This window comes from Asterias rubens, chromosome 13 (genome assembly GCF_902459465.1).
Source record: "Asterias rubens chromosome 13, eAstRub1.3, whole genome shotgun sequence".
Lineage (NCBI taxonomy): Eukaryota > Metazoa > Echinodermata > Asteroidea > Forcipulatida > Asteriidae > Asterias > Asterias rubens.
In genome coordinates, this window is record NC_047074.1 from 3,802,119 (window position 1) to 3,824,175 (window position 22,057).

General features: G+C 40.5%; 1 protein-coding gene across 3 annotated transcripts in view; it reads left to right on the top strand.

Annotated features, from left to right (window-relative positions):
* Window positions 1–871: 871 nt before the first annotated feature.
* Window positions 872–22,057, top strand: part of LOC117298421 (tyrosine-protein kinase HTK16-like) — a 28,271-nt gene continuing 7,085 nt past the window's right edge. Inside the window, exons 1-11 of one of the 3 annotated variants that reach the window (XM_033781677.1) lie at window positions 872–1,575; window positions 2,890–3,091; window positions 7,641–7,884; window positions 8,491–8,696; window positions 9,224–9,529; window positions 10,630–10,810; window positions 12,298–12,500; window positions 13,516–13,701; window positions 13,813–13,904; window positions 14,119–14,245; window positions 15,811–16,020. In XM_033781677.1, coding sequence (XP_033637568.1) covers window positions 1,028–1,575; window positions 2,890–3,091; window positions 7,641–7,884; window positions 8,491–8,696; window positions 9,224–9,529; window positions 10,630–10,810; window positions 12,298–12,500; window positions 13,516–13,701; window positions 13,813–13,904; window positions 14,119–14,245; window positions 15,811–16,017 — 2,502 coding nt within the window. In that variant the 5' untranslated portion in view covers window positions 872–1,027 and the 3' untranslated portion in view covers window positions 16,018–16,020. Of the gene's footprint in view, window positions 1,576–2,889; window positions 3,092–7,640; window positions 7,885–8,490; window positions 8,697–9,223; window positions 9,530–10,629; window positions 10,811–12,297; window positions 12,501–13,515; window positions 13,702–13,812; window positions 13,905–14,118; window positions 14,246–15,810; window positions 16,299–22,057 lie in introns of those variants that run through there. The other 2 variants (XM_033781676.1, XM_033781678.1) reach the window with 2 other exon arrangements.

Sequence of the window (22,057 nt, forward strand, 5' to 3'; positions counted from 1 at the left end):
CCTTCATATTACACTATAGACTTCTGAAAATATATAATTTTAGAATAAAAGACACTACGTAAAATAATAATATTCACAATAGGTGTGTGCTATTGATCTTTGTTTACCTGTTTATCCCGAGTCATACAAACAATTAGTTTGGCTTTACCCTTTCAACAAGTTTGTTGAAAGGGCAAAACCAATAAGGGGAATCCTTAAAGTGTGGGGCGGAGGAATACGGACACAGTGGCTTTGTTTGCTGTGGTTTATTTGAAAATTCGAGAACAATAAGTATGATCCCTGTTCTTGTTTCTTCCGCTCAACGACGTTGTGAGCCCCAAAAAGTGATTTGGTAGGCCTACCATAGAGAAAGAACAATCTATTGGTCTACAGATCCCAAGTTCGTGGCTCCTGCTTACTGCCGCTGCGCTTACGATCGCTTTCACCGCTTCCCGTAAGCGCTGTTTCTTTGCTTACGGTAAGCAGCAGAGCCATTGGGCCCTATGTTAAGTGATAGATTGTTTAGAAGTTGTCGGAAACCTGACGGTAAAAAGAGACCTAGCTTTCGACCTATGTTTCTTTTGGATGACTATAATTAGCTAAATATTGTTAACTTCCAACTTAACAAAATAAAATCTATCTTTAGAGTCATTTTGCATCTAAGTTACTGATTCTCTATAGAGGTAATGCTGCCATTTTGTAAAGTATTGTTCTTAAAACCCCCGATGAAAAGCAGTGACCATGACGGTAGAAATAAAACTCGGGCCCGACTCAAGCTCTGAGTGTGTGGTGGATGCGCCCATTTCAAGAAAATAATGGGGGCGCCCTTTACTTAGTCGAGATGTTTGACCCTTGACCCTTTTTAACAAGTACAACAAGGAAATGTGTTTATCGTCAAGTTATACGGGACGGGTAAGGCATCGGCAGTACGAATACACTATTTCTGCCGAAATTTAGGTATGTCAGCATTAACAAATCATCACCAGTGTGTTGAATAAGGTTTATTTATAATATCTATCCCTCGGTGACCCGCAGAAATAGGGCAATTATGGCCCTTTGCAGCGGGGATTTCAGTCGCCTTGATGAGGTGGACCCTCTTTCGTTTGGCCAAGACGACTCCTGGACATACCCGGAAGTCAGTGGTCGCGACAGTCGAGTTAAGCTCACCCCACTCGACGAAATCCTCAAGACAATATCGCTGGAGGAGTTTCTCATGAGGGACAAGGCGAACGCCAAAGAACAGGAGAAGAACTTACTTTGGTTCCACGGGAAGATCACGCGGGAGACGGCCGTGCACATCCTCCAGGAGAACGGCAACACCGAGGGGTTGTTCTTGGTCCGCGAGAGCACCACGGCGCCCGGGGATTTCGTGGTGTCGCTAGTCCACGACTCGCAACCGCAGCACTTTCAGATCCACTGCCTGGGTGATTTCTACTACCAGGTTGATAACGGGCCGCTTTACCATGGCTTGGACGCTCTGGTTAACTTCTACATGGAAGGGGCCAATGGTCTGTCTACGAGACTTTATGAATTTTGTAAAGGGGAAGTGCCACCAGCGACGGCTAGACGAAGGGGGAGAACGACCCCGTTACACAGGTACATAATTACAAATAGAAATACGGGTTGAAAATTTGTGGACAACCACAATCTGCTCTAAATCGTTGAGGTACCCACTGCTAAAATATATCCAAACTGTCAGATTGCTCTGTTAGTGTTAGAATAGTAGAAATATAATTGCAAATTGTGTGGGTTCGAATCCCACCCAAGTAGTATGCCCGCTATTTGTTTTACACTTTTACAGAGCTTGGGACTGAGTCAAGTAGCCAGTGCTAACATTACAACAAACATCGGTGGCTAAAACAAAAACAAACATATCTAATCTTGTCTTGACTTGACACCAACACTAGACCCAGTAACTGGGGCGCTGTATTCCGTTTTTTTTTTCTCAAAATTTTGACATCGGTACAGTGCCCCAGCTACTTGGTCTTCACCAACACCTCTTCTTAACTTGTCCTTAACGGTTCTGAAGTTGCCCCCCCCCCCCCGACAAAGACGTAAGCTTTTATTATGTTCAATCCATGATCCTAGGGATGAAGCAATAATGTTCTTTATAAAGTCAAATTGTCAAGAACTGGACTCGAACCTACACCCTCTGCCGTTTGGAACACCACACTAGCTCGAGTCTGGTTCCCTTGACTGATTAGCCAGTCACACCACCAACAACAATAACATCATATTAATGTTATAAGTCAGCATTTTTGTCCAATGGATCACTTCAATTTAAAGTCAACACTGAAGTTCTGTGGGTTTGAATCTCGGACCAGGCACTTGTGCCATTGAGCAAAACACTTTTAATTGCTCCTTGAGCGTTAATGTCCAAGGTTACTTATAAAAATATGCAGGCATGATACTTCATGGAGGAAACACAGGGGATCGCCTCCATGCCTGTCACCCCCTGGGTAATGCCCGTGTGCCCCTTGAAATTCTCCAGTAGAAATTTACAATTTTCGTGAAAAAAAATGCCTTGGTGCCTTGGTGCTCTTACAAAAACCAAGCATTCAGGCATGCATGGATCCTGCCCGGGAGCGAAGTACATGGTAGAAGTAAAAGTAAGCCCAAACATCACCTTTAAACATTTGTCAACGACTAGGAAGTGCTGCCTTTGTGCTGTCCTTGATTCTTACATTTGAAGTAAAGTTGAAATTGGTTTCATAGGCCTACTATGAGAGAAATTGACAGGGTAAACTTTAAAATAAGTTTGGGATTTAAACAAAGACAAATTAACTAAAACGGGACATGAACCTGTGACCTCCAGATTAACCTGTAAAGTATCAGGCCTGCTTTGTTATTTGTGTGTCAACAAGTTTCAGACAGAAACATTACATTTCCTTTTAACCTTTTTGGCCACAGAGCTGTTTTGGACGGCAACCTGTCTCTCGTCCAAAAGATCTTACAGAGTCCGTACTGCAGCCCCCTGGATGCGCGTAACACGGCTGGCCAGACAGTCCTACACGATGCGTCCTTTATGGGTGACGCTCAGATTGTTGAGAAACTGCTGGAGGGCGGGGCTAACGTCAACTGCAAAGACAGTAATTGTGTCACACCTCTTCATGTAAGTATTGCAAGGGTAAGCAGGAAGTACAATGCCAAAGTAAAGTTCAACATAGACTGGTCCCCTGTCTTCATCCGCAACGATAAAGATACAGTCCAGTTGTATTGACAAACCTGCTGTGACGTACATTTAAGCTCTCCATATGTTGGATTGGTCCGAGGTGATGTAATGTCACCTTGCACTTTTGACCGTCTGTATGTCTGTTGTGTAAGTCATGAAACCATGTGTGAATTGACTGCAAATCTTCATGTAAAATGAATGGAGGTCAAAAGTACATTTGTAAGGATCAGAACATCTGGTCTGGTATTATTCACGAGTTTTTAATATTGAAGTGTTCAGTTGAAGGTTGGACAAAGCATCAGGATAGGTTGTGTATTCTTAGAGAGGATGAAGTGACGTACACGCCTCTGGGTCTTCTCATGGTGGTTCACCTGCCTCTGGATAAGGCCAGCATTCCAAACAGGGGCTGCGCATTGGAGCACTGGGCGAAAAAAAGCCTTTGAACACTGTGAGAAGCTCTTCAGTAACTAGTCGGGTAGTGCTTTTGCATCAATGGTAATGATCTCCACACTATGTCATGTCCGTGTGTGGAGTGCACGGAGACCGATGACATTAGTGATTGGTCGGGCACACATAGACCCCTTTACAGATGGGCCGGAAGTGGTGATTATGATGCATTTTGGGAGAGTTTGCGAGTAAGCTTTGCACATTGATCTCCACGTCAGTATAATGGAGATCAATGGCTATGCACGTTTTATGTGTGACGAACATCCCAAAACATCGCATCCTATCCCAGAATGCATTGGTTTTTTTCCTATCTGTAAAGGGGTCTATGGAGTAAAGGGCTTTAGAGGACTGGCAGTTTTTAACCAACATTAGAACACACGATGTGCAATGTATGTATGCTTTCCAAATTCTCCACTCACAGGCAGGACTCCCCGTAATGTCAAAAAACTTTTTCCCCCATATTCTCCACGCGTTGTGGAGTAAATTTTGTTCATTTGAAACTGTAGTCGCCATCAGAATTGATGTAAAATACAGTGTATTCACTTCACCCATTTGCCTTGATATGTGATGTGTTTTTAGCAGTTGACACCATATTCAAAATTTAATTTTAACTTCCTGAAACCTAGCTCGAGTATTTACACATTGAAGCTCGGTATTTCCCCAGATCCCTTTGAAATCCTGTCCTGTCACGGATGTACATTATCGTGTTCCCTCTAGTTTTAAATAATAAACCACAAGGGAAACTGCGTTGGCACTATGTACATGTCTATTTTGGGGTAAAAGAGCTGGACTTGAAACTAGGTGCCTCAGTACTGACCTGCAGGTACTCTACCAACTAAGCTACCGATAGTAGGGTGTCTTCCTATTCTTATCAGTAGGGAGTTTTCATTTTGGATGTTGGAGGATTCAAAAATTTACATTGTATCAAGTATGTAGGCCTATCCTTTTAAAGCCATTGGACACTTTCGGTAAACAGTGTTGTCCAAGGCCCACACTTCGTGTACCACAATTTATATAAAAAATAACAAACCTGTGAAAATTTAGGCTCAATCCGTTATCGGAGTCGGGAGAAAATAACGGGAAAACCCACCCTTTGTTTCCCCACGTTTCGCCGTGTCGTGACATGTGTTTAAAATAAATCCGTAATTCTCGCTATCAAGAATTGATATTGTTTTAATGTTTTCTCAAAAAGTAAAGCATTTCATGGAATAATATTTCAAGATAAGTCTTTCACCATTACCTTCTGTAAACCATGTAAATTATTTGTAAATCTGTGAACTTTTAAATTTGTTTCTGTACCGAAAGTGTATAATGGCTTTAAAGGCAAAGTAGGCCCCTACACCTTGGTTTTTGGAATGTAGTTCAATGTTTTTCCTATGTAAATGTTGTAATAGCGTAAATGATAAAGGTGATCGCTTTTTAGAGTCCATACAGGAAGTTTAGTTTCACATGGCCCAGGCAAGGAATTCAAAGAGATGCAGGGCATGGAATAAATAAAAAACTTATTTGTTGCTACTGTATGAAAGCTTTTAGTTAGTCTTCAAGCTCTGCGCTTTCCTTGTAATTATATAGGCAAAATCTATTGAAGGGTACGGTTGACTTAGGGGGAGTTTATTTGTGTATCTCCAATGTCACTCAAAAAGGAAGTCAATGCACATGTAGGGTTAGTTCTGCTGGATTCTGAGTGACACACTAGGCAGTAATGAAATGCTTCCCTTGTGATCCTATCAGTGACAACGATGTACAGGTTTGGGTTGATTGCTGAGGCTTTTAGGCTTTATTGACTGGAGGCTTGGCAAGTTATCTCAGCAATGGCCTCCTCTTAAAGGGGTAGCACACTAATTTATCAGCAGGATTTTAAGGGAACACCCCACTACATGAGTAGATAACAGAACATATTCCTCATTTAAAAACAGCTACTTAGAAGCAAGTTATCTCATCAATGGCCTCCTCTTAAAGGGGTAGCGCACTGAATTATCAGCTGGATTTTTAGGGTGCACCCCACTACATGAGGAGAAAATAGAACGTCTTCCTCATAAACAGCTACAGTACTTGAGTAAGTTATCTCAGCAATGGCCTCATCTTAAAGGGGTAGCCCACTAAATAAGGAGAAACAGAACATCTTTCTCATTAATATTGTGTAGGCCTAAAAAATCTGATATGAGATATTTGCAAATCTGTCTCACATGAGAGCCCAATAAAAAGAGAGCCCAGTAAAACATTTTGTCACAATTGTGACCTAGTGGTTGGTTGTTGCCTTCCAATTTGAGGTATTTTGGTTGGATGACATGCCTGAAATAAACAAAATTGTCTTCTTTGCTGAGAGGTGTAGAGGAATTTTGTTTCAAGATTGATGTTTATAATATTGCAGTTAGAAAATGGCACTGCTGTAGGGTTGTTTTATTTTGAGGGAGATGGGATGTAACTCGGTGGGACGATGGACTCCCCAAATAAAATTGAGCAGAGGATTGAAGTTCAAGAGTCAATGGACAATAATTTCCTTTTACTGTAGAAAGCTGTGAGACTTCTTTTAAGAAGTTAAAAGTCTTCTTTGGTGTATTTCTGAATATTTAGTGATTACAGGGATGAGATTGTTCAGACTTTTGACTTTTTATGTCGGCCTGGTGAAGGAAATCAGACAATATTTTTTCCCACAAACAAAGAAATCCTGCTCATTGGTCTACTTCTCTAGTGCTTTAGATACTGTTTCCAAAAGCTCTTTGAAATCTATAACCCCAGGGGTTACCAAATAGATGAAACGGCATCATTTCAGCATACCTTTGAAGTTGTGAGTCGTGAGTAATGACTCTCACCCCTGTGATTAAAAAAACACCATAAAAACTTACTTGGCATTGGCAAGAATCAGTGTAGCTGTTGTATGTCTAACTTTTTGTAGAAGAAAGTATTTTTTTTAAGGAGAGTGATTAAAAAACATCAATGTGAGAAATGTTTTTGCATAAAAAGTTTCTCAGATTGTGTATTCTAATAACGGAACATGGGTGAACAAAACTGCTCCAGATTTTCAGCGCTATCTCAAAAGTTCTACCACCTTATAAAATAAAACTTTCACAGGGTTAGTATTATTGTACTTTGTATGTGGAAATATGGATTAAATGTTCTATTGGTTGATTGATTATACAGTTTAAAGGATTAAAACAACTGAGCTATTCCAAATCAGTTGTATATTTGCCTTGTAGTATCAACTTCTAAAAGTTGATAAAATATATTGTAGGGAGACTGTCAACAGTTTGATATGTTTTCCTCAGATGTCACAGTTATCAATTTAACTCAGATTAAGTAACACGCTGTTTTTTTGAATACGTAATGATCCAACAAAATAATGTTTTGGTGCAATTTGAACATGATTCTATGACTGATTATCTACAGTTTGACAGCACCTTTCAGTTCAAGACTCGAGAGACTTTAACATTGACCTTGGGGTTCAATGACTCAAATTTAATGCAGTCATGTCAGTAGACAGACATGCCTACTATGAGTGCCTGCATCAGGGCTATTAAACGTCAAATAAAGCCGATTCAAATGCAAGTTGACAACAAGGTATTGAGACTGCCAGTACATTTTCAATGATATTCTTTTTTTATAAGGCAAGGTTTGCGGTAGCACCATGTGAAAATCTCTTTTGAGAAGTGATGGATTCTGAAATGAACCGATGGTTGACAACTCAATGTTTCAGTCAGTATGCTCTGATCGTCTTCAGGAGAATGCAAACCTTGGCGTTGTGGGTGAGATTGTTATGGGGCTGTTGGCAGCGATTCCCCCCCCCTGTCTTCAAGAGAAGGTCAGAGCATACTGATCAAAACGTTGAGTTGTTAATCACTAGTTCTTTTCAGAACCAACACTACTCAAAAGAGAAAGCAGAGCGTCAGCCTCCATAATATTTTCAAAATGTTCTTTATTAGACAAATTTGAGAGCCTAATAAAAGGGTAGAGTGTAAATCGCCAACCTCAAACCTCACCTAATTATACTCCCACCATGCGAAGTTTCAAATCCTACTTTTGATATTCTTTTTCAAACATCTAGACGGCCTGTATCCACGCCGTCCCCCACATCTGCAAGCTTCTACTCCAGCGTGGTGCGGACCCCACACTACGCCACCCCATGACGGGTTGGGTACCCCTTCACGAAGCCGCCATGCACGGCCACACCAAATGCGTTCACGAGCTGCTACGGTTTGGAGCCCCTTGTCACCCCCGTAGTGTAGACAACGACACGCCGTTGGATCTGGCGCGCCGATACAACCACCCGGAAACCATCAGATTATTCAGTAAGTCAGATCTCAATTTTTTGTTTGCATTTTAGGTGCTTTGGCAACTAATAGTGGGTCACATGGGCAGGCCTGGAGCTGGTTTCACGAAACGCTAGGATGGGTTCAATGCGTCCAAAGTATAATGATAGGGAACTTAACAAGTCCTAATTAATCTTAAGTTAGAAAGGATTTGGTGAAATCGAAGGCTTGAGTTTTATCTCTGCGTGGGCAAGATTTTTTTTTTCAATTTGTGACGGGCACTTGTTTTAGAAAATCTTCAAGGCTATGGGAAACTTTTGAAGGAGCACCAAGGCCTTGTCCAAAATCACCCCAGCCTGTGCCTTCTCAAAACGGTGCTGATCCTCTCCACTCCGATCCTCTCCACTTGACAGCCTGTCGACCAGAGACACCCTACACATCCACCTGATCATTCTCATCTCTGCTCTTTCTATCTGCTGGATGTGCCCCACCATTGTGGGGCATGTCCAGAGCCATACACCATGCAGCTTCGGACACAGGCGGTGTGTATACCTTGCCCTTCATCTTCAGGGCAGCGCCTTGGATGTCATAAATGGGGCCAGCCCCCTGAACTAAAGTTAAAATGTATTTCACTTTTGCCAACAGAGAACTATCAACCTGCGACTCCAAAGACGATGAAGGTGCACTGGGACCACGGCACCCTGGATCGCAACACGGCCATGGAGATCATTCAGAACTACGGGGCACGAGACGGTCAGTTCCTTATCCGCAGCAGTCTCAACAAGGAAGGCATCTTCGTGCTGTCTATGGCCGCCAATGGCAGCATTTACAACTTTGAAATCAACAAAAAGGTTTGTACCCTTGCACTTTTCTCACTTGACCAGGGTGTTGAAACCCTGAGCGGCAGTTAACCAATGTTTTTATTGCCCTGTGAGGCCTGGTTTTCTTTTGTTAAATATACTAAATAATTATTTTTATAGTATAGACTTATACAGTGCACCTGATAAGGTGCTTGAACAGTTTTTAATGATTTTTGTATTGGTTCTTTTACTATATTACACAACACATGGGACCTACGGCTCTGTGTCCCATTCGAAGGACAAAGCAATAATGGTTCAGACTAGAATTGCCCATGTGTACTAAAATATACATATAACAATTATGCGAACAGAAAACTATCAACTTACAATTCCCACTTGCCACCTACTCCTACGGCTGAAACACATTATCTTTTTTACAGTCTGTAAGGATGTAGGCATGGGTATCATCCAATAGGAGCCTGGCTGGTAGAGCACAATGTAGGTGATTAAAGTACAATCCAAGTTGTGCAATCTGTGACCAAAATACCTGCGTTGTCTTATTTGTTTGTCTACAAAAGGGCGATCAGCTTTTCATCGATGACGGTCCGTACTTTGAAACCTTGGAGCATCTGGTCAACCACTACATGCATTACGACGATGGACTCCCCATGCGTCTACTGCACCCAATCAGCCAGCACGGTACCCCGCCCAATCAGCATGCCACAGAGAATCAGCATCGTAATCTCCCCAATGTACCGGTCAGGAATGGAGATCGTCCCCCGACACTGGGTCCCAGACCAACTGACCTGACTAGGGACTCTCCATTACCTGGAAGTGCCTCACCGTCGAGCCCATCAAGAGCCATGAAGAAAGGACCCTTTTCGGTAAGTAGGGATTTAAAAAAGGACCTATTGAGCACTTAAAAATATAAGTTAAGTACGTTTTAATGCTTACTTGTGTATACGAACAGTGCAATTTGGTACATTGAAGATGGTTGTGTACATGGTGGAATGTTTGTCTGCCATTTTTAGTAATTACCAATAGTGTACAGTGCCTTTAAACAGTCAGACAGTAGAAGGGTTGAACTAAAAAAAATTTGTAGTCTGGCATAGTTTTGCTATCATTAAAAATAGCACTGGATGATATGGAAGGGGTCAGACAGTAGGAGGGTTAATATTTTATAATTTTTTTATTAACAGAAATTTGACACACACTATATCACAATTAAGACCTTTCTGAATACCAAATTTCTTGAAAATGTTTTGTTTGGGAGTGTAACTTTTTGCACTCACTCACGTAGGGTATCAATTTCAATTCTGCTGGGTAAGTCATTGGAGTGTAGGTGCGAATACCAGTCGTGACACTTGTGTCCTTGAGCAAGATGCTTTACTATAATTGCTGCTCTTCACCCAGGGGGTACAAATGGGTACTTGTGAGGGTAGAGGTTCACCCAGGGGGTACAAATGGGTACTTGTGAGGGTAGAGGTTCACCCAGGGGGTACAAATGGGTACTTGTGATAGTAGAGCTTCACCCAGGGGATATAAATGGGTACTTGTGAGGGTAGAGGTTCACCCAGGGGGTACAAATGGGTACTTGTGAGGGTAGAGGTTCACTATGACTAGAGATGACTAGAGCAAGCTAGTCGAAACAATGAGACCAATTCAGAACTGACTCCGCGGCAGTACAGTTAATTACGATCCTTTAAGCTAAAGTAGTAGTCCAGTCTATTTTCTATACCATCCGCCTTGGTAATAGTTAAAAAAGCAGGACAGTTCTTTTCAGAACTGAGAAGTCTCCCAAACCTCCGATTATCTACTCCGCGGCAGTAGAATAAAGCAAGAAAGTTCTCTAAGAACAAACTCTACCTGGCAAGTAAATACACACATGGTGTTACCGCAAACCAAATACACAGTGATACCTCACCATGCAATGCCTCAAATCCTTTATAACTACCACATTATTTTCTTTCCCTCTCTGTCAAAGCAGGACCATCTTGACCATCATGCCTCCACCAGCAAGCCAGCAAGTGGCTTCTCTCGCCTTTTCTCTCGGACGAGAAAGCGCGAGCAGCAGAAGCTGCTGCAACAGCAGCAGCAGGAGCAGTTGAAGGCTGCCAGCGGTGAGAAGGACATGGTGAATATTAACGTGAAGGAAATCCAAAAAGGTAACTGGTTATCTCAGTATAGCCTGATAATTTGATTTCAAGAGGCTTGTGAATAACGCCAGATGACGTTCTTGAGCAACTTGCTTTGCATCCATTCACGTGGCAGAGATTTGCAGTCTACATTCATGTGTACATGCATTCATTGAGAATAAAACAAAAATACAGGTACAAACACTGACACATGCTCAGCTGCAGACGATCAAAAAGTTCCTACTGATGGTGATAGATATATAGTTTAGATAGTTTAAGTTTATTGTTTTTACATTTTAAACTAAAATAGTTTACATACATTGGAAGCTACATTAAAAGATTCAAAGAGACGTGCATTTGTGTGTAAATAAACCACCAACAAAACACACAAACGAAAGCAACTGCCTATTTAGGAAACTTAAAAAATAAGGAATAGGACTGTTTATGAAACGAGAGGTCCTTGTATGTACGCGGCTGGGAAAAATAATTGGCACTACACAGATTGCGAGAATGACTCTCATATCTAGTAGGAGGGAGAAGTCCATGGTTCGGGTAGATTTAGGAAGTCCCTCCACAAACCGCTGACAGTGATTCTCCCTCCTACTTACTAGATAAAGACTCAAGCTCGCAGTCTTGAAGAGCGTCGTTGTATGAAGTAAAGTTAATACCCAAGACTCTCCGGCATGGTCCCCTGTGTAGCTGACAAAACATGTCACTTCAGAGGAGCCCATTCATAACACAGATACGGAAAGATAACGTTGCTGCACATTGTTACTCAATAAAATCCTTGTATCCAATAAAATCATTTGGTCTGTAAGACCACCGCCTGTCTTTATCCGCAAGGATTAAAGAAGGGGGACAAGTCTAACAGACCTACAACTCAACGCCCATGAGAGATTTTTGTTATTGTTCTTTCATGGAGATAGGACAGGAAGAACACCATGCATGAATCTGGTTTTTAATGAACAGTAAAGAGCACCAGTTTTTAATGAACAGTGCATGACTGTTCAAATTACAAACACATTTTCTAGTTTCTTTATTATTGTTGTTTTTCTTCTTTCCATGTTAAGATATAGGACAGGGAGAACACCGTGCATGAATACGGTGCGATTTGATGAGCAGTGCATATCTATTCAAACCACAAACACACATTTTAAGTTACCTCACAAGCGCGAGTGGAATACAAAAAAATATAGCGCTTCTGCGTCCCATACCCAACGAGGCCGAAGGGCGCGCGTGTGATAACGTATTTATCTTCAAGCAAACTTGGCGCGTGACATAGAACACACAAGACGCATGGTAGTGATATTAGCCGTGCAATATAGGTTTTTATCACCACTCCATTCTGCCAATCTGATTGGAGGATTAGCGCGTACTTGAAGATAAACACTGTAGCTATTTTGTTCTTCTTTCTAGGTAAGGAGATACATTTTAGAGAGAGAACAAACACTGCAAAATGGTTAACATACATGTAACAAACACAGGTTTAGTTTTGTTTTTATTCCTCTTCTTTTTAGGGAAAGAGATAGGGCAGGGAGAATATGGCTCTGTTCTCCAAGGGAAGTGGCGGAATCATGACGTGGCCCTCAAGACGCTCCACCAGGATCATCTACAGACCGGTCAGAGAGAGTTCCTGCGGGAGGCTAGGGTCATGCATGGCCTGAACCATGCCTGTATCGTCAGACTACATGGTGTAGTCATGGGCCCTCCCATGATGCTGGTTAGTACAGTACTTCTTCAGGTGTTAACACAACAGTTTGATAATAATGCACAGTTCCTATGTAGCACTCACTCACTCACTCACTTGGTCGCCCACAGGTGGGCTCGAGTATGGCTTTTCCATTGCATTTGGCTTTGCATTGTGAAATGGAATAGTCCAGATTTCACATCATGATTATATTTTTTGAGGCAATGCACTCAAATCCAGCCAAAATTTGTAAATAATGGGTGCGTTCGTTTAGCTTCCCTGGGTCGACCCCGGTGTGTGGCATGTTTTTTTCCAGGACAAACGTGTGCAGATAATTACCCACGTTCGTCCTGGAAAAACAAACCGCCACACACCGGGGTCGACCCAGGGAAGCTAAACGAACGCACCCATAGTTAATCAATGGAAGCTGGTGATCAAGAGGAATCTACGTATAGCTTGTAAACTGAAGTAGGTTCGGCACAGCTCCACATCTCCTTTGTTGAAAGTAGTGAAAAACAAGCCTCAAACCTGCAAAATTACTAATGGGTATTAGAATTACCACAGTTATTAATCCAAGACTCTAAAACTTTGGGGGGTTTCCTCACTACAGATTAGACGAAATACACTACTTTTTAAGTTTGGCAAGAAGTTATTGAATTCTGTTAAATTTAGGCAAATGCTTCCCCCTGTGAAAGGAAGCTGAGGGATACACCTCTTTTGGGGTTAATAATACCCCATTGTAGAACCCAGAGGTATTACAACTCCACAATTCATACTCTAATGAGAATTCTATCATTTTTGCTTTATTTATTTTAGCATGGCTTACTCTTTACTTCGCTTGTACACAACTGGCTTTTAGTCCAACTGACTTTGATGTCTTTGCTCTTAATGTGTAGTTTTGTAAAACGAACTGTATTCTTCTCTTTTAATGGTTTCAATGTCGAGTTGAAACCAACGGTTCTTTTTAGAACCACCCCAACTCATTAGAGATAGTCATTACATGGTGTTACCGCAAACCTTTCTTTATATAAACTTCTTATTGTTACAGGTGCAAGAGTTAGTGTCGATGGGAGCCTTGCTTGATCTCCTTATTGATCATCCTGATCAGATATCTGAGGAGAACCTAAGATTATGGGCGGCTCAGATCGCATGTGGGATGATGTACCTCGAGACCAAGAAGTTTGTTCATCGAGATCTAGCTGCCAGGAACATCCTCCTCGTCAACAAAGAGCAGGTCAGTTGTTGGATCAACATTCAATTCAATTCAAATCAAACTTTAAAGGGTCTATGTACTTTAATCATAATTGTATTGTACCTTACTTCTTATTGTTCTTGCACATGGCAGGTCAAGATAAGCGATTTTGGACTTTCACGGGCGACCGGTGAGAACAATGATTACTACAGAGCGACTACAGGTGGCAGATGGCCAGTCAAATGGTAGGTTTGGTAATGGTTACGTTTTAACTCGTCCCACGTCCTAAGATTAATACTGAGTTAGGAATAGTTTGGTGAAATCGAAGACGGGGCATTTAGAGCATTCTGGTTCATCCACTTGCATCTGATGCGGTTAACAAAAGTTAAGGCATGAAGTAGAAACTTTCTTCTTGGTCTAAGTACAGTGTCTCTGTTGAATTTCTTGATTGTACATTAGGTACGCTCCAGAGTCCATCTACTTTGGGACTTTCTCCCATGCGTCAGATGTTTGGAGTTATGGTGTTACTGTCTGGGAGATGTACACCTACGGGGACCAGCCCTATGGAGATATGATGGGGGCAGAGGTAAGTAGTAGTTACTATTATAACACCCCTTACCAATATTCTGCCTGCTCATTGGTTTAGAGCGCGTCACATGACATGTCTTAGTTTTGCTAGACGACGGCCGTGTGATAGTGCATCGGTTTGCCGTGCGCTAGTCCGAAGCACTATCACACGACATGCAGTACCCAGACGTCCGTTGGGTGTAGGAGGATGATAAATTAATAGTCTGTAACCATTTCGGATTGCACGACACTACATGCAGCACAGTAAAAGTTTTTGCAATCTGTATTCGCGTCGTCCGTGGATTGTAGCATTCAGGTCTGTAACTTAGTAGTACAGTATTTAGAAATGTTTGGGGTGTTATCAAACAAATATTGACTGCTTTTACTCGTGCAATGGTTAAACCTATAACTCCCTCGGCGATCCCTGTAGCGTTCTAAAATCCCAATTGTGTATTGCACTAACCATAGGAAAGATGTATCAATGCAATGATCAATGCATATCACGTTGTACCCATGATGCCAAGATTTTTAATTAATCATTAATTATTGACGTACTTTGACTGATTTTAACAAACTGAAACATCTCTTATTAGAATCAATAAATTTTTCAACACAGAATATGAAATTTTGAAAACGAACAGATAAATTATTTTGAAGTTACTGTCAATTATTGTGTTTTTGACTTGTAAAACGTTTCCACTTTTAGCTCTATATGTTTTGTACACAGAAAACAAAACGCGCAAACGTACGACGTCATGATGACGCGACTGAAATTGTTAGGCTGGAAGTCTTATCTACACTTCAAGACAAGTCCATGACCGAAAAGAAAATGGGATCGGATATTTAATTCTTGAGATATGACTTTAACAATATTGCCTAATTAAATATTCACACGGCTGTAACTTGAATAATTAATTAAGAAGTTTAATCTAATTAAATCTAAAAATTAAGTTAGGCCATAAACTTTCATATGATATATGATTTGTCACTTTCTGATAATTATAATTTGACATTTGACAATTTTAAAAGTCAAGTGTTAAGTCAATACGATTTTGAGGAAAGAAAGAATAATAATAATAATAATAATAAAAAAAATCTTGACGATTACAATAGCTGTTCCGACTGAAGTTCGGAACAGCTAATAATAATAATATCGAAGTCTTATATATAGCGCACGTATCTACTAAACAAGGTACTCAAGGCGCTGAGTATATACAAACTTTCAGAAAGATATGTTAGTGCAGTGATGAATTCTGAGACCCAATTATTTAGCACCTTCCAAGGGTTTACAAGGTGCTACGGTGCATACAGCAGCCAAAGCCAGGAACATCGGGGCGAACCCCTTTTCTTTTTGATAAGTGCACTGGGTTGTTTTATATGCGTTACACAACACATGGGACCAACGGCTTTACGTCCCATCCGAAGGACAAAGCAATGGTTAAGGACATGTTTGGCATGCGGTTAATGGCCATGCTCTCGGCCACTTTTCTATCGCAGTAGAAGCGGCGCCTATGTGTGAATGAGGTATCAGCTTCTTGTTAGAACATCTAGAATGATGTCTTGGTTTTTTTTACATTTTTATAGGTGATCCAGATGATTGAGAGAGGGGCCAGGCTGACCATGCCGGACGGCTGCTCCAGGAAAGTCTATAACATCATGATGGAATGCTGGTCTTACGACGCATACAAGAGGCCGACCTTTAATGACCTCAATAAGATGTTCAGCGAGGACCCAGACTACCGAGAATTCTACCACGCTGGGGTGAAACAGGCACCCAGCAAGAAGAGATAAAAGGTAGGGGTTTGGTTTGAGCAACAATGGTGAGAGCTGGATTGGAACAACATGCATGCCATGGAGGGGGGGGGTAGAATTTGTTGAAGCAGATACCTAAATACCTCACACACTCGTTGACAAATTCTGGAGGGGTTTGGTTTGAGAAAGAAGAGGTAAGCGGGGGTTTGATTTAGTTGAAGCTGATACCTAAATACTTCATACACCCATTAAAGGCAGTGGACACTATTGGTAATTATTCAAAACAATTATTAGCATTAAACCTTACTTGGTAACGTGTAATGGGGAGCTGTTAGTAGTATAAAACATTATGAGAAACGGCTCCCTTTGAAGTATGGTAGTTGTTGAGAAGGAAGTAATTTTCCACGAATTTGATTTCGAGACCTTAGATTTAGAATTTGAGTGATACTTTTTTTTTTAAGAAAGAAGGGGTTCGGGTTGTGATGGATGGTGCTGTATTTGGTCTTAGCAGGCAGCAACCAATAAGAATAAGAGCAGAATCGGTGCTTAGGTGGGGTGTGGGCGGTGGGGTGTGGGAGGGAGGGGGGGGGGGACACAGAAGATTTGGTAGAGGAAGTATGTAGAGGATGGGTGGTTTATAGCTGGAGCAGGTATCTAGCAGGCAGAGAGGACTTAGTTCAGGATGTAAACTGAGAGTGACAGGAAACAGATTTGTATAATATAGTGAGAGACAAATTTAAAGCTAAATAAAACATTTTGTTAGAAGTAACTGAACTTCACTTACATGTAAGTCAGTGAAGTTGGTGGAAGGAAGTACAATATTATATTTTTGTGAGATGTAGTTGATACTAAAACAGGTTATTTGTTCCTTTTCACTCGCAACCTCGAAGACCAATTGAGTTCAAATTTTCACAAGTCTGTTATTTTATGCATATGTTGAGAAACATCACGTTACCACATACTCCTTGAGCTAAAGCAAGGTTATCCTATGTTTTAATAGGGATGTAGGCTTTTGTATCATCCATCAGTAGCCTGGCTGGTAGAGCAGAAAGCACTATCTCCTAACATTTTCGAAGCAATCATGGTTAGGGGTCTCGTATAAGGACACAAGTGTCAAAACCGGTGTGGTGTTTCAGTCTTCCGCCGTGTTCAGTTTTCCGGGTGACGTAGCCGGATATTTCAGCACGTTGTTTGAACGGTTTTAGCTTTCCGGCGTGTTCAGTTTTCCGGGTGACGTAGTCATACCGCCGCGCGTTTCCTGGCGAGTACTGTAGTTCTCTCAGTGACCCCCAATTGTTTCTATTTATTACAATTCTTTTCGTTTAGTCACATTCTCTTGTCCCATCTTTACACGTGTTCATGTGTACAACTTTAAGCAGGTCACACTGCCACTGGTTAAATCCAGGATAATTTGCTTGGTCTTCACACCAAATTCTCTTATACGATCCACGCGTTCGCCGCTCGTTGTACTCGTGGACGCCGCCATGACAGCTACCGGAGGGTAACACGGATGACTCAATACGGCACTAAAAATTTACTTCTTTCGCTTGCTGTGCGCAGGCATCGCATGAAGTAATGTTACCGTATTTGGTCATTCGGAAAACTGAACACGGCAGAAAGTTGAAACCGCCACAACGGAACTAGAACCAATGCTTGAAATAGTGGTCTTAACTGCTAGGCAATGACATGCCATGTTGGGTTATTGAAATATTTGGTCTCAAATTGATTGATATGATAACATGCCCACTTGAAGGTCAATGCTAGAGTTCAAAGTCAGAGGGGGACACAACCTTATCAAATTAAAGCAATATTTAGGTATAAATTTGTATTTTTCAAAGGTGAATTTGATATGCGGACAGTTGGTATATATTCCACTGCTTACTAACATATTTTTTTTGTTTACGTTATATTTTGGAAAGTATACACAGATGGTTTTACATATTTTTGTTACTGTTTAAATTATGACAGCAATCAGACACTGATAATTACTCAAGAGATTTGAAAAGTAACGTTGACGTTCTTGTTCCAATTGAAACAGATATTATGTACAATTATTAATAGATGTAAAGTCTTGCTTTATGTAAATAGGGGGACCGTCGTCACGATCATAGTACATGTTAGCCTTTAGTCAAGGCGCACGCTGCACCCCCCAGATGTCAAGCACGACCCCAAATATCACGCACGAAAAAAGACCAGCACGAGCGGTGGAGCGTGCATGCCCCATGACCCACACACACACTCAATGGTGCACATAAAAAGTCACGTGCTGAAGGCAACACACAGAAGGTGCATATATGAATAACTAATTAGATAAACGAGTTGCTAAAGGCGCTTCGCGGCTCTGCCGCTCGCACTTGTCTTCATTCACGCGTAATATCTGGGGGTGCTGTCGCCGCGTGCCCCTTGATTAAAGGCTAAGTACATGTTGGCCATACTGAATATGAAGTCTAACTGCAGTTACTGCATTGCCTGTATGCGTTGGCCATCACAATTTAACAATGATGGCGCCTTTAAAACTGTGACTGTGTGCAGTAACTGGGTTCATAGTTTTAAGTACAACCATATGCCTGTGCCAAATTTTATAAAGCTGTCAAAAAGAAAATACTGCTTGACAAATTTCTTTGCTATTGCAAAAATGTAAGTGGGGCACCAGTCACAGCTATGTAAATCTAAGGTAATTTTGGCTGGTAACTTGTTTCTGTTTAGCGATACTTTTGTGTGCTCAGCAAGCTTTTGTGCTTACAGGCTTTTTAAAAATTAGGCCATGTTATGATCCTGACGATAGTCCCCATTTAGGTTGTAACTTCAAAATCGTAGCCAACACTGACCAAATTGTAGGCTGGTACCTATGACACCATCATTCATGCTATATATTATATTACATCAACTTCAGGGTAATATACTTGTCAATGATTATGCGTAAGTTCATGTACTTTGCTCTTTGAAATAGTGTCTTTCAAATACAAAACAACTCAGAAGAAAAGAAGTCCTGTGACTCTACTCCCAACCTTATCTCAAATACTTGGTATGCGCCCGTTAGGCGAGGAATGAGGGGCATGCTGGTCTAGCTAGCGATCGAGTAAACAGTGAGCAATTGCGCAGTGGGTATTCGCGAAAAGGTGTCTCTGTGAAGTAACACATCCTTATGAATTATTCATAAGCTATGCGTTTTCAAAATGCTTTGGGCCAGTATAATTTGGCCAACTGAATATAATAAACCATTTTCTAGTTAGATTTGTCTAGTACAATGATTTGATTTGAATTGGACACTCCAATTGGAGGGTGAGAACTGTTTGAAGTTTGAAGGTTGAATTAATGAAAAATTTAATAATTATAAAATAATTATATATTTTGTTGTTAAATACTCGGTTTGTACAGAAAATGGGTCACAAGTGACTTAAAAGTGATGATGATGTGCTCATTAAAGGATTTGGGTACTTTTTGTAAAACAAAACACAATTTCCACAGATTTACATCAAACTTACACCGCTTGAAGATAATGATAGTAGAAAGCGTACTTTAAAATATTACTTGCTGAGGTGCTGTACTTTTTGAGAAATGAGTAAAATAATGTCATGAAAATCCGTTTTTACATGCTGAAATAATTTTCGTCTCATGATCACCGAGGCGAAAATTATTTTCATGACATTGTTTTACTCATTTCTCAAAATACTGCAGCACCCCAGGTGCTAATATTCTCAGGGAAACTTTCTCCCATCAATATCTTCAAACTGTGTAAGTTAAATGTAAATCTGTGGACATTGTGTATTTTGACCTACAAAAAATACATAGACCCTGTACTAATACTTTCAGATATTTAGAGGAGTCAAGTAAAATTTAATGACAACATTTTTGCAATTATTGTTTAAAAAACATAATGCTCTGGCTACATAATATACATGTAAATGGTTTCATTTATTTTCAGGGATGCAGCTTTTTAGTATTTTGCCAAGAATGTGTTAACGGAACAAATTGTCGCTGTGCATGTTAAATTGATTAGATTGTAACTACTGTTGTATATATTAATGCGATTAATAAAAAATGAATACGAGAATACATATCACTGGTTAACTCATTCCTCACAAACAAAACCTCAAGTACAAGAACATACATAGTCTTTATTTTCTGATCATAATCATAAAATGTGAACCATTAAAGGCAGTGGACACTATTGGTAATTGTCAAAGACTAGCCTTCACAGTTGGTGTATCTCAACATATGAATAAAATAACAAACCTGTGAAAATTTGAGCTCAATCGGTCATCGAAGTTGCGAGATAATAATGAAAGAAAAATAACCCTTGTCACACGAAGTTGTGTGCGTTTAGATGGTTGATTTCGAGACCTCAAGTTCTAAATATGAGGTCTCGAAATCAAATTCGGGAAAAATTACTTCTTTCTCGAAAACTATGGCACTCCAGAGGGAGCTGTTTCTCACAATGTTTTATACTATCAACCTCTCTCCATTACTCGTCACCAAGAAAGGTTTTATGCCAATAATTATTTTGAGTAATTACCAATAGTGTCCACTGCCTTTAAGTGGTGACCTGATGTGTTTATTTATGAAAAAGATTAACTGATTATTGTATTTGGTTATAAAAGTAATCAAGCAAAATCAACAATGTGAATTACAAAGAAAGCCAACCCAGAAAACAGTTTAAAATGTTGTGCTTTGAAGAATAAAACGTTATTAAAAGAATACTTTATAATAAAGCATGATATGTCGGATAGTAATTTGGTTTGCTTCCATATTTATATTAAGTCAAGTGTCCTGTCTAAACTCATGGTCAAACTCCAGTTCTGTTGTTGTCGCTAAGATCCCGAGCAGGAAAATTTTGTATTTGAGCATTTTACTTAAACCCTGAAACGAGACACAGCTTTAAACTATTGGCAATTACTCCAAATAGTTGTAAGCATACAACTCATTTGGTAACGAGCAATGTAGAGCTATTGATATATTATAAAACATTATGAGAAATGGCTCCCTCTGAAGTAACATGTTTATAATAAAGAGGTAATTTCTCACTCAACATTGATAAAAGACTTCAGCTGAAGCATTTGTTACTATTGATTTGAAAGCACACAAACTAATGCAACAAGTGTGTTTTTGTTGTATTATTCTCTTATAACTTCGATGAACAATTGAGCCCAAATGTTCACCGTGTTTGTTATTTTATGCACATGTTGGGATACATCGAGTGAGAATACTGGTCTTTGACAATTACCAAAGGTGTCCAGTGTCTTTAAAACCCTGGAATGAAGCACACTCATTTCATTCTCAAACCCCATTAATTTAAGCAAACAAATGAGCCCTATTGTCACCCTATGTCAAACTTCAGCAAAATTTAGCTAAAACTGAAAGGTTTACAATTCGTGATTTGATGTTGCCACATTCAGACTAAAATGCATCCCCCTTGTCGTTAGAAGAGTTTCCCATATATTTAAATTATTTGAGCTGTTGTCAATGTGACTCGTCAGCTGTTTATCAGTAAAGTTATTTTAATGTAAACCTTCAACTTGGAACCCATTTCTCCAAGACCAAGGATCCCGACCCACTGGCCTCATGCGTGTGTTAACCGAAAATGTCGAAGAGCAGTTTGAAAGTCCTGTTGTTTCTTATTATAGTTCTCAGTCTATGTTTGTACATTATTTTGTTTGATTCAAAGTTGCATAATTATTCATTGGATCGTTAAGTGTCACCGTAGCTTGATGGATTACGCTATGGACTGGGAGCCACGAGACCCGGGTTCAACTCCCACGAGTAATCTTTTTATGTTCTGCTTGGACTCAGTGAACTATATTATAAGTAGGGTCTAAAACCACCTTCAAACACCAACGGGCACTGTGGTGACACAGTGCACTGGATAGTTCAATTGCGTGCTATTCAGAGCTGGTACACCCGGTTCGAATCCTGCCCGTACCAAAAGGGACATGACTTTTACTGCTCGCACCAGTAAGTGATTGGGGTCCGTCATGTCTCTCCCCAAATTAGGTAGGAAAACGGGTGGGAAAGTAAAGGAGGGGCCGGGACCTGCCAGTCCCTTAAGGGTTCTAATGGGTGATCACCACGCTGGTTTCGA